The sequence below is a fragment of the Ictidomys tridecemlineatus genome, chromosome 4 (genome assembly GCF_052094955.1).
Source record: "Ictidomys tridecemlineatus isolate mIctTri1 chromosome 4, mIctTri1.hap1, whole genome shotgun sequence".
Taxonomy (NCBI): Eukaryota; Metazoa; Chordata; class Mammalia; order Rodentia; family Sciuridae; genus Ictidomys; species Ictidomys tridecemlineatus.
Window position 1 is genome coordinate 20,389,344 of NC_135480.1, and position 19,615 is coordinate 20,408,958.

Genomic DNA, 19,615 nt, shown 5'->3' on the forward strand with positions numbered 1-19,615 from the left:
TTTGACATTCACTCACCAGCTGCCTAGCTGCTGGGTTTCCAGGTTGGGTTTTTGTTTAGTTCTTTCCCCGCAGAGCTCTCCCCACTCAGTCCTTTTTAAAGTGAGACTTCATTCCGCCATGCTCACACCTCCCCACTTAGGACCAGCTGCTGACTGCATTATCTCTTGGCAGTGGCTCTGCCCTCCTCCCAAGAAGAGAGGAAATATGCAGGTCCCCTCCCTTAACCAGCGTCACCACCTTCTGCAATCTCTTCCAGTTGCAGCCCACGGCTGATCTCCAGCCCATTCATTATCCCTGTGCTCAGAGAATAAGGGCTCATGTCTCCATTCGAGCTTTCATCTACCCTCCTAGCAGCTCTGTGAGGGTGGCGACCATTTTACAGACAGAACACTGAGATTTGGAGAGGTAAGATACTTGCCGAGACCACGCACAAGTGGCAACAGGGACCTCAGAGCCCCTCCCTTAACTGCCACTCTGATGACCAAGCAACTCTGGTGCCTTTATAGCTCAGATCCCAGCCTGTCCCCTTCACCTATGGGAAAGACCCAAAGGGCACCTACGTCTGATTAGGTGCCCAAATAAGCTGACTACTCCTCTGGGATCCAGAGGTTGCACTGTACATCCCTGCTGCAGGCATACCCCACCACTTCCCTGCTTTCAGAGCTTTGGTGTCCAGGTATAAAAAAGGATTTGTAATGGCAATCTCTGCGGGGTGACTGGCACTGTAAAATCCACCGCATGTGATGTGGCAAAGCAGGCTGCAGGACTGACAATAGTGTGAGGGGGCTGCAATTCCTTTGCTGGAATGCACTGGGGACATTACAACCTTAGAGGCTGTAATGCATGCCTGGGGAGGCAGTGTATCAATGGGTGGCTTTTGGGAGGGCACTAACCCTGCATCCCAACACAAGCTGGGAGGGCTGCCTGGGACGGACTGGCAGAGGGAGGGGATCCCGGATGACCACACGTTGGCATGGGCTCTCTGGATTAGTTGCTCTTGGATCTTGTGCTGTAATATAAAGCTGAAGGGGAGGAAAGTATAGAGGAGATGGAGAGGGGTGCTAAGGGGAGGGGTGGGGGCAGCATGCACTCTAAAACCAAACAGAACGGGGTTCAGATACCAGCATGAGAGACTTAATATCTGCACGATAGATACCCTCCCTTTAGGAGGATTTGGGTTCCTATCTGGGATGTGTAAATTCTCCATTCAATGCCTGGTACATGTCAACTAGTCAAAAATAGGAGAGTGACAGATTTCAAGTCCTTTAACCTCAGGCGCCCTGTCTTGTTTGAGTTCCAATGTTAGCACAGTCCAGTGCACCTGAGGGTTACCCAGAAAATACTGTTAAACAAGTGAATTAATTATGAGGGGTCACACCATCTCCCCCGCCATTCTTCCAAGTGCTCGTTTCAAACTGTCCCCTTTCTCCCCAACTCCCATGTCGTCCCTCCCTATTGCCCCACCCCATACATGGAAGTTTTTGAGGACTCCCTGTTTCCTGTCTCCTGACATTCTGTACCCACAAAATGTCCCCCCCTTCTGCCCAGGCCTTCCAGTCCAAGTGGACCTTTCCGCCCGCTCCCTGGATCCCCACCCCCCATCCTTCTTTCTCCCTCTTTGTGACACCTTCATCATTCTCTCTGTCGGCTCTTTGTCTTCTGGAAATAACCGTGGTCAACGCTCTGCCTTCTGAAAAACAGTCCTGAGCTGCCCTCCATCTCACCCTGCAGCTGCCGCCCTCTGTTCCTTTGTGGCTGAGTCCCCTAAGCGGCTTCTCCCCTTCCTTCACTTCTGTGCTCCTCTTCCCCTGGCTCCTCTCCCTCCTGCCCCAACTCTTCCCTCACACAGCTCCAACCAAGTCAAGGCCACTCCCCACTATCCCTTCTCTCCTCTTCCCCACCCACTCACATGGCATCTGACCGGGGCCACCCCTCCAGGAAGCCGTCTGCTCCATCACCTTCTGGACGCTCAGTTCCGGCTTCTCAGTCTCCCTCCATCCCTACTGACTCTCATCTCGGCTTTCTGACCTTGCTTCCTTTTATGCAGACCCCAGTCTTTAGTGCACCACCTGCATGGTGACCATCTCCTCATCTCCGCCTGGGATCCCCTTCTCCCAAGCCTTACACTTGAAGGCTGGTGGGGAGTGTCGCACTGCAACTCAAATGCCAGAGGTGCTAACTTGTTCTTCCTCCTGTATTCCCTGTCGTGGAAAATGTCCTCATCATCCAATCAGTTCTCAGACACCCGAAATGTCATCATTCTTGCTCTTTCACCCCACAGCCAATTTGGCGTCAGAACCCGGTAACATTCCTTCTGGTCACCTCTGGAATCATCTCATTTCCCCTTCTCCTTCTCCTCCCTCCCCTTCCTTCTCCTCCTCCTCCTCCTCCTGCTCTTTCTTCCTTCCTAGTACTGGGGAATGTAGCTTAAAAGTTATTAAGCCAGGAGTGGCCAATAATCCCAGTGACTCAGGAGGCTGAGGCAGGAGGATGGCAAATTGGAGGGCAGCCTCTGCAACTTAGTGAGATCCCCTCTCAAGATAAACAATAAAGGGCTGAGAGTGTGGCTTAGTGGTGGAGAGCCTCTGGGTTCAGTCCCCAGTAACACACACACACACACACACACACACACACACACACACACACACAAGTTATTGGTTAATAACTTAATACTAATAGCTCGGGATCCAGAGCCCAGGCTTTAACAGCCTTGCTATGGAAGCCTGTGCTTTTTAGCAGTTAAAACTGTGCTCAGTAGCCGGCAGTGAGGGCCCCATCACTGGAGGTGGTCACCCCAAGGCCTTGGGGAGGAAGGCCATGGAAGCTGGGCTTGAAGGCCAGTCCTGAGGTTCTCACCTAGCTTCTCCCCTGGTGGGTGGCGGCTGTGGGACCATTCTGCCACCATGCCCTTGCTTCTCTGTGATGCCTCCTCAGCATCTCTGCCCTTTGCCTTCCAGCTGCTATGAGCTATTTTTATTCCTTGAACTTTCCCTGCTCTCCCACCTCCGAGTCTGGCCCGGGTCGTCCCTTCTTTCTAGAGTGCCCCTTTCCTCGTTCCTGCCTACTTCCTTCCCTGTGTCCGGTCACCCCCTCCAGGAAGCCTTTGCTGCTCATGTCTGGGTGAGGTGCCTACCTGTGCACCCTCATAGCACCCCTGGCTTGTCCCTTAGCACTCTGTGTCAATATGGCCTCTAACTGTGCACTTATGTTGCTTGGAGCTCACTATGGGCTGGGCCCTGTCTGTCCCAAGCACTGTCTGGAGCTTACCTCGACGACCCCACAGCCTCGTGCATGGGTGTTAAGTCCTCCTTTTCCAAGGGAGAAACGGAGGCTCAGGGAATGGCTTGTCAGTCTCCTGTGCAGTGTGACCTGGGTCCTCTGCCCTGGATATGACAAGACTGCAGCCCAGGTGTCACTAGACTATGATTCCATCTGGAGCTTGGGAACCTCTCCTGAGCGTGTTCAGGTTGTTGGCAGAATTGAGGACCTTGATGCCTTAGCACTCAGGTCCCGGAAGCTGCCCCTCTTCCCAGTATGGCTGTTTGCCTCATGCCTGCAGGGAGAGCCCTTCTCTGTTCAGGAAGGGCCCCGGTTCCTCCAGCTTTCACCTGACTAATCCAGGCCCACCGAAGAGCATCTCCCTTTTGATGAACTCAAAATCAGTTGATTTGGAACCTTCATTGCATCTGCAGAATCTTTTCACTTTTGCCATAAAGGGCAATCTAATTATTCACACATCCCTCCATACTGTGATGGAGGCAATTAAACACGTTGCGGACACCAGGGGGCAGGAATCTTTTTTTTTTTTTTTTTGTACTGGTGAGGGAACCCAGGGGTGCTTTACCATTGAGTTATATCCCCAGCCATTTATTTTTCCTTTTTCTTTTTCTTGTTAAATGGCCAAGATTGGCTTCCAACTTGCCAATCTCCTGTTTTAGCCTCACAAATCCCTGAGATTCCAGGTGTGCGCCATCACGTGCCCAGGAGCAGGAATCTTTTGAGACCGTATAGAATTCTGCCTACCACACAGGGCTAGCACGTGGCGCTTCCAATCTGGTGGTTTTTTTTTTCTTTTCTTCTTCTTCTTGACATAGCTCTGTTGCCCAGGGTGTCCTTGAACTCCTAGGTAATCCTCCTGCCCCCCCTAGCTTCCAGACTAGCTGGGACTACAGGTGCACATCCCCATACCAGCTCCTGTGGTGCCTTTAATCCAGTTGAGGCAGAGGAGCTAAGAGTGGGGAGATCTTAGGAGGATGGAGCTCGGTTCAGCACACAGAGTGCCAAGCACAGTCCTTGGCCCATGCCAGGCGCTTGATACTTAGAGTTGCCAAAGACCAAGATGGTGGCTTGCAGACCCTCCACTTTCATACTCAGCAACAAGGCAGGGGCATTGCAGGGAATTCTTTGACTGTTTCATCTGAATTGGTGCCTGTCTGGGAGAAGCAGCCCCATAGAAATGGCTTCTTCCCCCCTCCCCACCTGAATATAAAATGACACACCCTGTCACCCCCATCCCTCCGTCCTGCTCCCCTTTCCCCAGGAAGAAAGGCACAAAGTCCGGAATTGATGCTGCATCTTTTTTTATTTTTTTAATTTTGCCTTCTTCAAGCATGTGCTGAGCTGGTGGGGAGAGCAATTTGGCAGTTAAAAAGGCCCAGCGGCTTGGGCAGCGGCGGGGGAGGCCGGGGGAGGGTGGGGGAGTCCCTCTGTCCCCGGCCAGGGAGTAGCAAAGCCCGCACTAACTTCATAAAATATAAAACAAGGGAAGGGACAAGGGAGGAGGGAGATTTGTAAAATACAATATCTTAGGGGACGGGTAATAATAAAAAATAAGGTTCATTATTTACAAACAATTTCTGTTCTTGGTCTCTGTACAGTGGGAGGCGGGGTGGGGCGTGGGGGGTCTGCGTCTGTAGTGTGTGTGTAGGGGACAGGGAGGCAGGGGTCAGGGAGGCAGTGGTCTTGTGGGAGGAGGAGGAGGTGTGGCCCAGTGAGTGGTTTATCTGAGAAGGACGGATGTTTGTGTGAGGAAGAAGTGACAATAGAGTGGTTGGCCCAAGGGGGTAGTCCAAATGTCAGGGGGTGCAGAGAGGCCCCAGCCAAGGCGAGGCCGGAGAGCGCCAGGAGAGGTGGAGCCCCTTCTCCTGGGATGGGCGGGGGTGCGAGCTGGATCCGGGCTGGTGAGCAAGAGAACTCCTCTTCTGGGTGCCAGGGGGTCCGTCCTGTGTCCTGGTTCTGGGGTCGGCCTAGGAGAGTTTGATGGTGGTGTTGGGGCCCAGATCCCTGGAGAGAGGAGAAGCTGTGATCTGTCTGTCCGTCTGTCTGGAAGGAAGCCCTCCACCCTCCGCCAGCGGGATCTGGACCGGGGGTGGGGGTGGGGGTGGGGGTGGGGTCCCTGGGAGGGTGCGGCTAAGGTGGACGGAGGGCAGGTGGGTCCCAGAACCGGGCAGGGAAAGGGCCGCCCACCTACCTGTCGTGGAACCACTCCTTTGGGTGGGAGAAGTTGGGGCTGGTGCCGTTGCCACTGATGTCCCCCGGCCAGGCCTCGCTCAGGTACTTGGTGGTCTCGTGGGTGCTGTCCAGATGGTCGTGCTGCAGGTGGTCCTGGGGCCGCTGCTCCACCGGCCCCCCTGGCTTGATCTCCCAGCCTTCTGGGGGCTCCACGGGCAGCAGGGCGCGGCTATCCTCCCAGGAGCCGGCCCCCTCATCGTAGAACAGGAGGCTCCGGGAGGGCACTGGGGAGAAAGGGGGGGTGGAGGAGGTGACCCCAGGTGCCCACTCCCTCTAGGCCCATTCATGGCCTAGCCGTTAAGGGCACAAGCTCTGGAATCCTACAGGAGTGGATCTGGATTCCAGCCCTAACACTCCCCGGCTGTGTGACCACTAGTTAGTCTGAGCTTTGCTTTAATCTTCCCGGGACTCAGTTTGTCCTTATGTAAACTGGGGGTATAAGGACCATTCTCATGTAGACGTGAGGTTTAAATGAGCAAGACAGAGCCCACGATTGAAAGTGCTCAGTGAAACAGTTGAGAAGAAGCTCTTCGTAAGGAAAGGGTGCTGGGAATGGAACCCAGGGGCACTTTTCCACTGAGCTACATCACGATTCTTTTTGTTCCTTTTTTTAAATTTTGAGACAGGGTCTCACTCATTTGCTGAGGCTGACTTTGAATTTGCAACCTCCTGTCTTGGCCTCCCAAATCTCTGGGATTACAAGCATGTGCCACTGCACCCACCCGGCAAGGAAGGAGATTTTATTTTAGCTCTGCTTCCCAGAGCAGGTGTCGAGTTCCAGGCCACCATTGTCCCACACTCGTCCTCACTGAAGGCAGGCTGCAAACCCAGATCTGCCATCGGCCCTCTAATGCCCAGCCCTGACCTAAGAGTCCATGAGAAAGGCGGCCTCTGGTGTTGAGCAACACATGGGTCCGGGGAACTAGCCTGCTCCACACCACCTCCTTCCCCAGACGTGCCCTCTGCGCTTACTCTCAGGGGCTCATCCCTCGCTCTTCCCCTCCTGCTCTGGCTTGGTCTAACCCCAGCCCCCAGCGTCCATTCTTTCCTCTCCGCTGGCTTCTCTGGCCGTGGAAAAACAGGCCATGTGTCCCCTACCGCCCACCCCCCTTAGCAACCACCCTGTTGGCTCCCTCGCAGGCCCACTGACCAGGGAGTGGCTCTCACTCTCCACCCGGCTTCCTCTTCCCCTAACCCTCCCCCCCGCCGCCGGCTTCCTCCCCTCATGCTCCTTGCAGTATCCCTCCTTCTTGAAACTCACTCCTCCCTGATCTCCCCTCTCTCTGACCTCCCATCTGTTTCCTCTTCCTCCTCTCGTATATGCCAGATATATGCTCCTGGTACATAATGAAGGAAGCCTGGAAGTTCTTCCACAGGTCTCACTGAAGTACCCTTTGCCTCTGGAAGCCACACCATTGTTGGCTGCCCAGGCTCTCCCTGCCACTCATGCAGTGTCTTTCCTCTCCTCACCTGGGTCTTCCGGAAGGGGCTGAGGGTGCTCATGTGGGACACCCCAGCATTAAGATGCACCTCCTCACCGAGGCTGCCCCCAGAGGTGCTCATCAGGCACACAGTGACAGCTCCCACTTACTGGAGGAAGTGATGGAAGCTTAGAGAGCTGAAGCCACATGCCCGGGGTCACCCAGTGAGCAAGTGGCAGTGGCACCTATAGCTAGACTCTAAAGCTCCATGCTTTTAACCACTGTACCTCACTGTCCCCCACTGGATGGGCAGTATTCGCACCCACGCCACCACCACCCCCTCCTCTGCCCAGGGTGGACGGTGCTGATGGAGCACGACTCTCCTTCCTGTTGGTCCCGGGTGCTGCCTCAGAACCTTTCTTAACACAAGGCTTCCGGCAACCATGACTGCCTTATTATAAACGGCCCTTGAGCAGAAACTCTGTGCTCTGCTCCCAATTCTACGGCTCACGGTGAACAAATCATAGGCCCTCTTTAGGCCTCCGTTTCCCCATCTGCCAAATGAGGAGCTAGGGGGAGATGGTGCCAGACCCAAACACGGCTCCTCTCTCGTATCTGGCTTGTGCCCAGAAGTTGGGGCGGGCGCCTGGCTCCGGGAGGTACTCACTTTGACTGGCTGTGTAGGCGCTGTCAGTGGCCACAGGGTCCTCCTTCACAGTCTGGGAGCTGGAGGAGAACTCAGGAAGGCAAGGCACGAGGGAGCCCAGCACCAGCACGAAGCACAGGGCCGCCACCTGGGCACCCAGAGAGCAGCCGTCAGGCCTGGGGCAAGGGTGGGCAGCAAGGCGTGGTGGCCACCCCTAGTGCTTCTCCCCCAAACCAGTTTTCCCACAAAAGCAGCTCCCAGAGCTGACCAACCCCTTGGTGTGGGGTCTCCCGCCCTCTCTGGAGCAGGTGGGGCTGCTCAGGCCACCCCAGGCCATCGTAGGGTGCACTGCTGACAGCACTAGAAAAAGAGTGGGGGGAGGTGGCCACGTGGTTATCAGCACTAAGTGGGAGAAGTCAGGAGAGGAAGAAGGGGAAGTGGAGGTGGGTGGGGTTGGCTGTGCTCCATGGCTCCATCTATGGGGAGGGGGACATATGCCATCAGGAGGAGCTGAGTCAGGACCCCGGCTGACCACTGCCCCCAGGGTGTCATGGGTCCGTGTGCTGAGCAGGGCGGCCCAGGCTGCAGGTTTCAAGGAGTGGATGGAAGGGGGTGAGCAGAGACCGGGCCACTCTCTGGTGCCCTTTCGGGTTTCTAGGAATTTTCTCTGCCTCTTCACCAACCCTTCCAGAAAGAACCACTTCATACTCCCTGCGCCTCCCTAACGCCTTCACTGTGTGGGTTCTGCAGAAGCCACCTCCCCGACGGGCCTGCCCCTGGCGGGGTTCAGTTGGATGTCACCTGCACATCCACGCCACGCTAGAACGGGTCAGGGGAGCTCCCGTGGCGCCTGGCTCCGTGGGTTCAGTGAAGCCAGCCAGGGCCTGCTGGGGGCCAGCCCACAGGGCACAAGGCAGTTTACCCCAGTGACCATCACCCATAATGCCACGAGTTCTTCAAAACTCTGCCCACCCTCCTAGAAAGCCGTCCCAGGGAAGAGTTGTCCTCCCGCGACCCTGTGCTGGGGAAACACTACCTACCATGAGGCAGGTCCCCGTCTGGGTGGCGGCCATCTTGTAAGGTCTGGAGATCTTGCTGGTGACCAGAGTCTGGAGTTTCTGCAGCTGCTGGAGCAGGGTCCTGAGGAGGGCACAGTGGTCACCAGGCAAGCTGGGGCCTGGCAGCCGTTTCTGCCTCCTGGAGCTCTCCTAGGGGACTCCTCTGTAGTGTGGCTTGAGCACCTGGGGCCTGCCTCGTGGTGTGGGTCACCCTAAGGAGGCTCAGGGCTACCCTGGGCCACTCTTGGCTAAGGTGGGAGTGGGAGGGTGGCCATCCTTCTTTTCCTTAGCCTACCACAGCCCCAGACACACCGGCCTTCCCTCCTGCGCACCCCACAGCACTCTGAGCTGATGAGGACGTGTTTGGCACAGTGCCCGGATGAAGGCGGCCAGTACCTGATGGCTATTGTTTATGCTCCTCTTATTGCTTTTTTTTGCTGTTACCACAACAGCTGTAACACTTTGTCCCCATTACTATTGTGGGCTCCCACCCAGCTGGAGTCCTCTAGGTACACACAAAGGGTAAACAAATGGTTAATCTTCCTCCCCCTAGTCTGGTGCAGTCCCCAGGGTGAACAGCAGGTGGCGAAATAGCACCAAGGGCCTGTCCCTATTTTGGGTCCAAGGTGGAGACCCAAGGTGGGTAAGGTTTAGGGTGCCTGCCCCTGCCCTGACTGCAGGGGATTGGGAGAAGAGGGTGATTCTCCAGGCCAATCAGGGGACTGGCTGGGCCCCCAGGACAAGTTGGGACAGAAGAAGGGAAGGAAGGAGGTAAAAGTCTTGTATTGAGCTCCTACTGTATACCAGGCCATTGTCTGATATGGTAATTACTCCCACCAAATAATTTAAGATCTCCCTGTGCTTGCAGCAGGGCGCTACGAAGAATTCAGAATAATTAAAATAAAAGAAGAAAAGTCACATGAACCAATCATCCTTAAATGCCAGGCACCATGCTAGGGAGGAGCTGCATTATTTCATAGAATCCTTACATAAATCCTATGAGACAGTGCTTCTGCCTTCCTCCTAGAGACAAGAAACTGCAGCCCAGAGAGGTCTCAGAATTTCCCCGGAGTCACAACAATGGCAGAGTGGGGCAAGAACCCAGACCTGTGGCTTCCTGCTGTGTGCCAGGCACTATGGTAGTCTTGGGACACTCATGTTTCTCAGACTCCAGTAAGTATAAGATGCACCCAAAGTTCTTGTTCAAACGCAGATTTGGGCTCAGCAAGTCTGGGGAGAGTCTGAAATTCTGCTTTTCTTACAAATTCCCAAGCGACGCCCATGTGGCCCGTCCAGGGAAACGGCTTTGAGTAGCAAGGTTCCCAAACTGACTTGGGGCCCAAGAATAATCACTTCTAACACATTTCTGGAGACTGCTGATGAGACTGGTCTGAGGATCTGCTTGGAAAACTTCTGCTCTACAGGTCTCACTCAGTGGCTCCCCAGCCCCTCCGGAGTCTAGTTATATGTGGGTGAAGAAGCCTGGCAGGACGTGGGGTCCCAGGTGGCAGGGTCTGTTTTGAGGACTTCACGCCTTATCTCTCCCCTCTACGTCTCCCAGGGCTGCGGAAAGCCAGGCCTGGGCTTCAGGGGGCCGCGTGGGTGCAGGTGGCAACACCCACCTGTTGGCATTCTCCAGGGTCTCCACCTTCTTCCACAGTTCGTTGTTCTCTGATGTAAATGTCTCCACCCTGGAGGGACCAAGCAGGCATGGCTCAGGGCAGCTGACCCCAGCCCTGACCACCACCATGCCACTCCGGTGCCACCTGCCTCTGGCACCCCATGAGGGAGGACTGGGGAGAGCAGGCCAGGCTGGGGAGGGAGCCCCAGCCTACCCCTTCAGGACGCTTACTTCTTTTCTAGACACTCCACGTATTCCTTCTTCTTACGGCGGCTCTCCTGGGCCGAGATCTGGAGGGGGAGGCCCCCAAAACAGGGGTTACCAATGCTGCACACCCATTTCCTGGGGGACCCCCAATCTGGGGGCTGACATCACTAGGGGAGCAGAGGCCCTCACCCACCCACTGGGAAGACCTTTAAGTCCCCAGGGTAGGGCCAGAGGATGGCTCGGGCTTTACCTTGTTCTTGATTTTTCTCCGGACCCTCTTCAAGGCCTTCTCCTCCGCTTTGGTGAGGGGGAGTTTCGTGGGGATGGGGTAGCCCTCAGCAATGAGGGTACGCTTCTCCTCTTCTGTCAGGAGCAGTGGTCCTGATGTCCCCTGTAGCTTCTGTAGGGAGTAGAACGCGGTGGTTAGGAACCAAACGGCCCTGCGTCCAAACTCCAGCTCTGCCAGGTCCTATCTGTATGCTCACCACTTGGAACCTCAGTTTCCTCATCTGAACAGGAGGTGGCCCTGAGTTAAGTCCAGCTGTACGTATCAAGTGCTAAGATGGGGCCAGGAGCCCAGCACGTCAGGCCCTCAGGACATAGTGGGGGAGGCCTTCCTGAATGCCCCCCCAGAATTCATAGAATCAAAGCTCACTTGTGCGAGGCACCCAAAGGACCCCAACAGGCTCCCTCCACACAGTCTCAACTTGGGAATCTCCACACTCAGGGCCTGGCTCCATGTTGTCACCAGACTGTGCTTCTTGGAGGTAGGCGAGGTCGTCCTCTGGAGGAGCCCAGGAATGACAAATTCTCGTCCTGGCCTAGTCCTGGCTCTTCAACAGTGTGGGTTTAGGGTGGCCTCTAGGACCCCATCCCTCCACCTCTGCTTCCTATTCACCACGAGGCAGGTTGGAAGGTTCTCCTTCTCTTCTGCCAGGCAGGAACCTCTCTGAACTCTGATGGGGTAGGATCAGACTTGAGGCTCCCCAACCCTCCCCACTGGCCAGGGTGGACGGGCTCAGTTCCTGGCCTCCAGGGTCAGCCCACGCCCAGCTCCTTACGTGTGGGGCGGTGAGGAGGGGAGAGGTGGAGATGGCTGTGGAGGAGCGGGCCATGGGCCGGACAGGACTGGAGGGGGGCAAAGAGCGGGGACTCTGGGAGCCATCGCTGTCACTGCCGTGGCTGCTGGGGGGCGTCGGCGGCATCTGAACCAGGTCCTCTGGAAAGAGCAGGGGGAGCCAGGTTAGCAGGGCTGTGCCCAGCTCTGCTCTGACGTGCTGAGGTCATGTCAGCAGGGGCTGGCGCCAGCCCTGACACTGAGAGAAGTGGGGTGCTAGGCCCTTGATCTCAGCCGTAAGACCAAGAGCCTAGATGCTGGATGAGCCCCTGGGACAGCCTGAAATGCCGGCAATCCCAGGCGTGGAGACCTGGCTCACCCTGCAGTGCAGGGCCAGGCCCGGGAGGAGGCACCTGCGGTCCCCAGGGCTTGGCCCAGGCCTGGCTCCTCCGGATTTCCCCTCCTTTAACACTTGTTTGCTCTTCATGGATGCCAGGCTGCTCAGAGCACTGGACTTCAGCGCACCATTTATTTTCTTGACCTTGTGGTACTTAGTCTGCTACACGGTAGATTCTACCTAATTCAGTGTTTGACCTGTAAATAAGCTGGGATTGGGAAGGTTCCATTACTCTTTCTTCTAGGTCCCCTCTCCCCATTCTGGTCTGGGGATGAACTCCCAGAGCTCCCCAGGAATGTGCCATGTGTACCCCCAATGTCACTGCTGGGTGCTGGGTATTTGTCTGTGACCCTGGGAACTCGGTGGTTTACTTGAGTACAGGGACTGTCTTCATTTTCTGCTCTTCCAGTACTGGGACTGGGAGATGCTGCCCAGTGGACACTTGTTGCATGAATGAATGGACCGACAGACGGACGGTTGGCTGGAGGGTGATGGGTGGCTGTGGAGTGGCTTTGGTTAGTGAGCGGATGAAAAGCAGGATCAGCAGGAAGGTGACGGCAGTGGTTAACTGAGCAGGGAGGGCCGGAAGGAGAGGAGGGGACGTGGATGGACAGGGTAGGTAAGGTGGGAAGGAGAGGGTATTTAGGTAAAGTGGGGACTCAAGGGGCAGGAGTGGGCTGGAGGAGAAAAGCATCCCTGGACACACTTACCCGGTGTCACTTTGAGGAACTGGCTTGCCTCCTGGGGCTCGGCTTTGATCACTGGCAGCTGAGTCATCTCTCCTGGGGCCTGAGAAAGAGGCAGGTCCAGTCCATGAGCTGTCCCTGGGGTGGTTCCCACCCTGTGTGCACTGCCATCCCTCCCTCCCTGAGGCTGGTGGTCGCCCCTGCACAGCCCAGGAAGGGGCTGCACTTGGGGTTCCAGGCATAGACCAGAGGAAACAGGCAGGTTCTCCTGCTTGGAAAAGCCAGGTGACACCTAAGGGAAGCAAGGAGAGCCCCTCAGGGGTTCACACAGGGAACTGATGGGACCAGATTCGCATTCTTAACAAACATGCACTTCTGTTCATTTCTATTACAAACTTGTTCCAGAGAGGACTCAGGAACACACGTGGCAGCACACCTGTGACTACCAGCGCACACACGCCAGCGGGGGTCTCTGTGAGGAAGGCGTGGTGTTAGGTGCTAGATTTGGGGAGCACCTCTCTCCACTGGGTCTGCAGCCAGCAGAAACCGGTCATGATACTGTAGCTCACGAGCACTTCAGGGGGTTCATGCACCCATTGTACAGAGAAAGAAGCTGAGGAAGAAAGAGGGAATGCAATGTGCCCAGAGCGGAGTCAGGAGCAGAGCGGGACCCAGGCAGGGCCTCTCCCGGCAGCCAGTGGTCTGGGCCGCACATTCCAGGGAGGGTCTTGGATTTCCAGCTGAAGGCCCTTATCTACAGATTCAGGGAAGTGGAGGTGGGGTTTGGCGTGAGAGTGTGCTTCATTAATCTCATGGATATCCGCTATTGAAATAGAAACACAGCACATTTTTGTATTTACATTCGGTTTTGCCTTCTTTTTAAAAATCCTGAAACTCTGAGAGAAGGTGGGGCCTGGGCTGACCCCCTCTCTGAGACCCTGGTCTACTGCCTGCTTCCCTGCATGCTCTCAGCTTCCTCCAAGAGTTTGTACCCACTGTAGGATGGTGAAGGAGCAGCCCGAGGGGGAGGCAGAGCCGGGCCTATGACTTCTGACCCTCAGGCCTGAGGTTCACACTCTGGCCTGTTCACAGTCCTGGGGTGCGGGCATCTCACTTTGGCACCTCTTCCACAGACCCACCAGCCCTCCCCCTCCCTCAGCCCTCACCATTGTCCCTGGGCTCACCTGGTGGGGGATGGGCAGCCTGGACAGGGGGCTGAGGCCCAGCAGCGGGGTGGTGGCCATGGCGGCAGCAGCGGCCATGGCTGAGGAGGCAGCCAGGGGGTCCACGGGCAGCTCCGGGCTCTGCTCCTGCTTCACCATGATGGAGCACAGCTTGTGTCCCAGCGCCCAGGCTCCATGTTCCACATCTGGGGGAGAGGGCAGGATCCAGGCTCAGGCAACTCCCAGAGTAGAGGGCCCAGCCCCCTCCTGCCTGCTGGGAGCTGCACAGGGCTGGACTGAGGAGTGATACAGGGGACACCAGAAGGTGGGCAGGAAAAGTGGGGGCCCTTGTGAGGTGAGAGGGCAGGATGGCCCAGGGCCAGAAGAGGTGAGCATATCTTTGGCAGCTGACAGAATGGGCTTGAGCCTGGGGACTTGGATCCCTCCTGAGTGGCTGTGCTGTGACCTTAGGCAAGTTGCTTACCCTCTCTGAGTTTCCGCTTCCTCTTTAAAAGGGGAAAGGAAGAGGATACACCTAACAGGTAGGTTTTGAGGATTAAATAATATAATGCACATCAAAAACATAACACAGTACCTGATGAGAAAAAAATGATCTGTAAATGGAAGCTCGTAATAAAATAATTACTGTTATCCAGTAAACATTTGCTGAGCACTGTGCCAGGTGCAGGGGATCTAGCAAGAGCCTCAAGCAGCTTAGTGTAGCTGGCCTACCCAGGGACTTGGAGGCAGGGAGGTCCGCGGGTGGCATGCCCTTGAGACTGAGCCCAGACCTGTGACTTTATCCAAAGGTGATAGGAAGCCATGGAAGCGTTTCAAACATGCTAGAATTGGTGATGTTGAAAAGGAGTGCTCTGCCCACGTGTGGGGACAGGACTGGCTACAGGCAGATGGAGGCAAGGAGACCCATGGGAAGCTGCTGAAATATATCGCCCAGGCAAGAGAGGAGGAGGGCTGAAGAAAAGCAATGGCCGTGAGAAGGAAGAACCTACTAGAAACACATGGAGGAGAAAGAATCCACAGATCTAGGGGGAGATACTCAGGGTTAGGGTTAGGGTTAGGGTTAGGGTTAGGGTTAGGGTTAGGGTTAGGGTTAGGGTTAGGGTTAGGGTTAGGGTTAGGGTTAGGGTTAGGGTTAGGGTTAGGGTTAGGGTTAGGGTTAGGGTTAGGGGGAGATACTCAGGTTTCCCAAAGGGCAGAGTCCACCTCCTGCCCATCGAGTGGGTCTTCTGGTCTCACTTGGGCCCTGGGGCTGGTGGCCATCACCCTTTCCCACAGTCCTCCACCCCAAGTCAGCCACCATAAGGGTGGCCCCAGAGCCTGGCGGCCAGAGAAGCAGCGTGAGGCAGGGGGATGGGGAGCCACATGCAGGGAAGGGCTGGAGGGGACTCTGGACTTTGTGGCCCACTGTGGGTGGGGAGAGGGGTCAGCAGCTCCTGGAGACCACCTCAGAGGCCAGGCCCCACCCTGCTGGGAGCCTGAGAGCCCCATCTCTAGGCCACAGGCTGCCCCTAGGCTCCAGGAACACCCACAATCTTCCCAAATTACAGGGCCAGGCTGCTGGGCTCCGGGAAGCTGTCCCCGTAAAGGGCCCACAGACAAATTGCTTTAAAAATAGACTTGGGGTGGCCAAGGAGGTGTGGGGCAGGACCAGCAGGGGTGGACGGAGAACCTGTCAAGGGAGGGGGTCCACCCCACACCTCTGCCCTTCCCCAGGCAGGGGCCTGAGACCTCACGGAGGCTCCAAGATGTGCCTAAGGCCAGGGCACAGTGACCAGCTGGGACCTCAGCAACATGAGCCCTAGAGCCACGTAAACCCCTAGCAAGTGCTCCTGCCCTCGTGGGGCATGAGGAGTCAGCTCATGACCTTACTCCTCTTCCCCAAACTCCACAGGGCAGGCTCTGCTGTTCTCCCGCTGCTGAGGACGTGAATCAGAGGAGACAGTTAAGAAACTCACTCAAGGCCAAGGTCCTCTGAAGGCGAAGAGGAGCAAGAACACTTTTCATTGTTTTAGCCACTCGTGGTATTAACAGGACCCTGATAGGTACAGGGAAAATAGCCCTGATCACTAATATATATTATATGCTGAGCCCTGAGTGGGTACTTTATGTGCATGTTTTTTAATTTGTCCAGAACTTTCAAGTACATATTATTTTCATTTTACAATTGAGGAAACAGGAGCCCAGAGAGGTTAAAAAAGTTGCTTGAGGTCACCCAGCAGCCAGTGAACGTACTGGAATGCACAGCAAATCCTGTTGGGCTCCTAACCCATTCGCTCTTGCTGCCTTTGAGGCTGGCAGTAGTGGTGGAAGTGGGTGAGGCATAGAATTGGGGGGCTGACTTGTGAGTCTCCATTCGCATCTTAGTGTGTGCATGACCTAGACAATTCCATTTTTATGAAGTCTCATCTTTCTTACACGTCAAATGGGGATGATGATAAAAGTGATTCTTGCCTCATTCTTGTCTGTTGTGAGACTTAAAAGAGAGAATGAACGTGGAGGCACTTTATATACTGGAGGATGCTCTCAGAATGTTCACCGTTATTCCCACTGCTAAATGAAACTACTGAGGCTTCTAGGTTAAGGGAGGTATCTGCCATCACTCAGCCAAAATGGACAGAGCCAGGCCCACGTGCACTTGAGGGGATGATTGAAGGACCGTGTTTCCAGATGGACACGGTGCGAGAGTCTTGACTGACTACCAGAGTGGAAGGACTCCAAAGCCCTCTGCTTTAAGACAGGAAGTCAGGGGAGAGGGGAGTTTGGAGAGCCCACCTTCAGGATTAAAAGCCGGGTACAGGGCCTCCCAGGTAGCAGCTCAGAGGGACATCTCAGTAGGAGGAGGCGAAAAAAGTTCTAGAAACTTCTTGTCTACATGAATTATTTAATTGCCTCCACTGTTGTTCTAAGTCAGTGATTCTCAATCCCAACAAGACTCTGGGAAGCTGGACCCGGCCCTGGCGTGGCTGGGCAGGGCTGGGCTGGGAGCCAAGGATTTGCTCCTAACAGGTCCTCAGGTGACGCTGCAGGTCTAGGAACCAAGCTTTGTGAACTGGTTTTTGAACTAAGTCAGCAAAATTCCTTTTGAGAAGCACCCATAAAGGTTTGATTATGGAGGACCCCAAAAGCAGGGAGGTGCACCTGCTGAGGTGTGGGTGGGTGGCTCCTCTGGGGTCTCAGGCCGAAGCCACTCCCTCCTGTTGCTCAGAGGCCCCGCCCTCCTGGGCCTGGCGGACCTGCCCTGTCCCTGGGCCCTCCGCCTCTTACCCTGAGTGGTGTCCTCCATCTTAATGGGCACGAGGGGGCTCTGAGGTGCCGAGTCCCCACTCAGGGAGTAGCTGTGCTCAGCCTGGATGCCCGGTGCCGGGGAGTCCAGTTCCATGTCCAGCAGGGGGCTCTTCTCGTCCAGCACAGGGTCATCAAAGAAACTGCTGAACAGGTCATTGGAGAAGTCCTCCATGTTCTCCACAAAGTGGTCCAGGTGCTCTGGAAAGTGCTGGAGGGAGGAGAGGAGAGGAGAGGGGACTCAGCTTGGCTTGGGAACCGAGCGCAGGCCCTGTTGTGGTGTGGTCACCTCCCTGTGCTGTACCCCCACCATGAAAACCACCATCGCTGCCACCGACCTCCCCAGGACCACACCATGACTGGGTCTGTTCATTTTTCTCAATGTCATTACCACTGTCACCAGTCACCTGGGTCACCGGGGTCCTCACCAGCTTCATTCTGAAGGGGGAGTTCTGCATGGGTCCAGGCAACAGGACTCTGGGCTGTGACCTTGACACATCACTTAAGCTGCCTGAGTCGGTTTCTAGGAGAACTGAGCAAGTGTGCATCCCTAAGGCAACCTAGTGACATTGCATTGTGTTTTGCAGGCATGTCGGGAGAGGATGACACAGGCTGGTGGGATTCTCGAGGCCTCCAGTCCCTTCATCAGCGTAGTCCCCATCTGTCCTCATGCCTCCAGAGTCTCCCTTTCCCAAGCCACTCTTCATACCAGGAGATGAGGCTCTGGAGCCCTGGTGCTCAGGTTCGAATCCCTGGGTACTTGTAGCTATGACTCAGAGCTGTGACTCATTAATAGGTTATGAAATCAACTTAGTGGGTCATGACCAGAATTTTAAAAACATATTTTTAAAGATTTTTACTTGACACATAATAATTTTCCATATTTATGGGGTACAGGGTGACATTTCAGTACATGTACACGGTGTACATGTATCATTACATGTAATGACTTGATCAGGGTAATTGGTATATTTATCACCTCAAACATTTATAATTTCTTTGTGTTAGGAACATTCAGAATCCTCTTTTTTTTTTTTCTATTTTGAAATATACAATTAACTGTGGTCAACCACACCTTACCCTGTTGTGGTGCAGGACATTAGAGTGACTTGTCCTTTCCAACTGCACCCCTGTACCCGTTAACCACTCTTTCCCCAAACCCTCTCTGCACGGTCCCAGCCTCTGGGAACTACTATTAGACTCATTATTTCTGTGAGACCAACTTTTTAAACTTTCACATGTAAGTGAGAACCTGGAGTATTTCTAACCAGAATTTAAGAAAAATAATACAACTGAACAAAAGAGTAAAAAATATCAGAGCACATGGCACACAAAACAATTAAATACCTGTTGACAATTTTATCTCCGTTTATGTGTGTGTGTCTCTGTGTGTGTGTGCTTGATAATGATGTAAAATATATTCCTTAGAAACAAAAATATCTGATAAAATCTTGGTTTCCATGAGCTGGGGAAAGTTAATTAACCTCTCTGTTTTATTTCCTTATCGGTACAGAGGGGTCCATAGTAGTTTTTACCCACTAAAATTGTTATGAAGATAAAAACAGTTAATACATGTAAAGCCTTAGGATAGCCCCTGGCACATAGTAATTGCTCAACAAATGCTAAATAGTGTCACTGATAAATCACTCCAGAGGCTGACACATAGTAGGTGCTTATAAGCTTTTTTTTCTCTCTAAGGAAAGTACAGTTCACTGGCCAGAGCCTATAGTCCCAGCAACTTGGGAGACTAAGGCAGGAAGTTTGCTTGAACCTAGAGGTTAGAGACCAGCCCCAGCAACATAGCAAGACCCCTGACTCAAAAGAAAAACTATAAATGTGTAAAGAATTGTTGCTATTGCTAGACACAGTGGCACATGCCACTATCCTAGAGCTTTGGGAGACTGAGGCAGGAGGGTCACAAGTTTGAGGCCAGCCTGGGGAACTTAGGGAGACCCTGTACCAAAATAAAAATAAAAAGGTTTGGGGATGTAGCTCAGGGGTAGGGCACCAGATTCAGTCCCAAGTACTTCATGGGGAAAAAAAGTACTTTTTGTTCATTCATTATTTATTGAATGAAAATATTTGCTGGTATGTTGGAAGAGGGAGGGTGTTGGTTGCTTAGACCCTAGATTAATGGCTGGTGTCAAGGGATTGGCTTAAGGTACAGAGTCACTGGCTTTTTGTGGCCTGGACTATAAGAAGCCCGTTCCAATCCAGCAGGGATACGTAGAGAAGGCTTCTGTCTGAGAAGAAGGTTCAAGGCCCCCTGAGTCCATCGGGGAGGAACAAGGGATGAGGAGTCTTGCTTTCTATTTGTTAAGTGTCCTAACTTCTCTGTGCCTGAATTTCTTAACCAGCCCGATGCAGTGGCACACACCTGTAATCCCAAAGACTGAGGCAGGAGGATCTTGGGTTCAAAGCCAGCCTTAGCAACTTAGTGAGACCCTAAGCAACTCAGCAAGACCCTGTCTATAAATAAAATAGGGATGTGGCTCAGTGGTTAAGCATCCCTCGGTTCAATCCCTGGTTAAAAAACAAACAAAC

General features: G+C 54.3%; 1 protein-coding gene and 1 long non-coding RNA gene across 3 annotated transcripts in view; one reads left to right on the plus strand and one right to left on the minus strand.

Annotated features, from left to right (window-relative positions):
- Window positions 1-254: 254 nt before the first annotated feature.
- Window positions 255-18,433, plus strand: LOC120889565 (uncharacterized). The gene is made up of 3 exons (XR_005733518.2): window positions 255-406; window positions 9,665-9,810; window positions 17,659-18,433. It is a non-coding gene; the product is annotated as an uncharacterized LOC120889565 (long non-coding RNA).
- Creb3l1 (cAMP responsive element binding protein 3 like 1) overlaps window positions 4,565-19,615 on the minus strand; it is a 33,096-nt gene continuing 18,045 nt past the window's right edge. The window contains exons 2-12 of one of the 2 annotated variants that reach the window (XM_021729628.3): window positions 17,054-17,282; window positions 13,790-13,974; window positions 12,630-12,708; window positions 11,527-11,684; window positions 10,716-10,865; window positions 10,490-10,548; window positions 10,260-10,328; window positions 8,620-8,719; window positions 7,601-7,727; window positions 5,472-5,736; window positions 4,565-5,247 (exon numbers count right to left, since the gene is read on the minus strand). In XM_021729628.3, coding sequence (XP_021585303.2) covers window positions 5,001-5,247; window positions 5,472-5,736; window positions 7,601-7,727; window positions 8,620-8,719; window positions 10,260-10,328; window positions 10,490-10,548; window positions 10,716-10,865; window positions 11,527-11,684; window positions 12,630-12,708; window positions 13,790-13,974; window positions 17,054-17,282 — 1,668 coding nt within the window. In that variant the 3' untranslated portion in view covers window positions 4,565-5,000. Of the gene's footprint in view, window positions 5,285-5,471; window positions 5,737-7,600; window positions 7,728-8,619; window positions 8,720-10,259; window positions 10,329-10,489; window positions 10,549-10,715; window positions 10,866-11,526; window positions 11,685-12,629; window positions 12,709-13,789; window positions 13,975-17,053; window positions 17,283-19,615 lie in introns of both variants that reach the window. The other variant, XM_005330019.4, reaches the window with a different exon arrangement.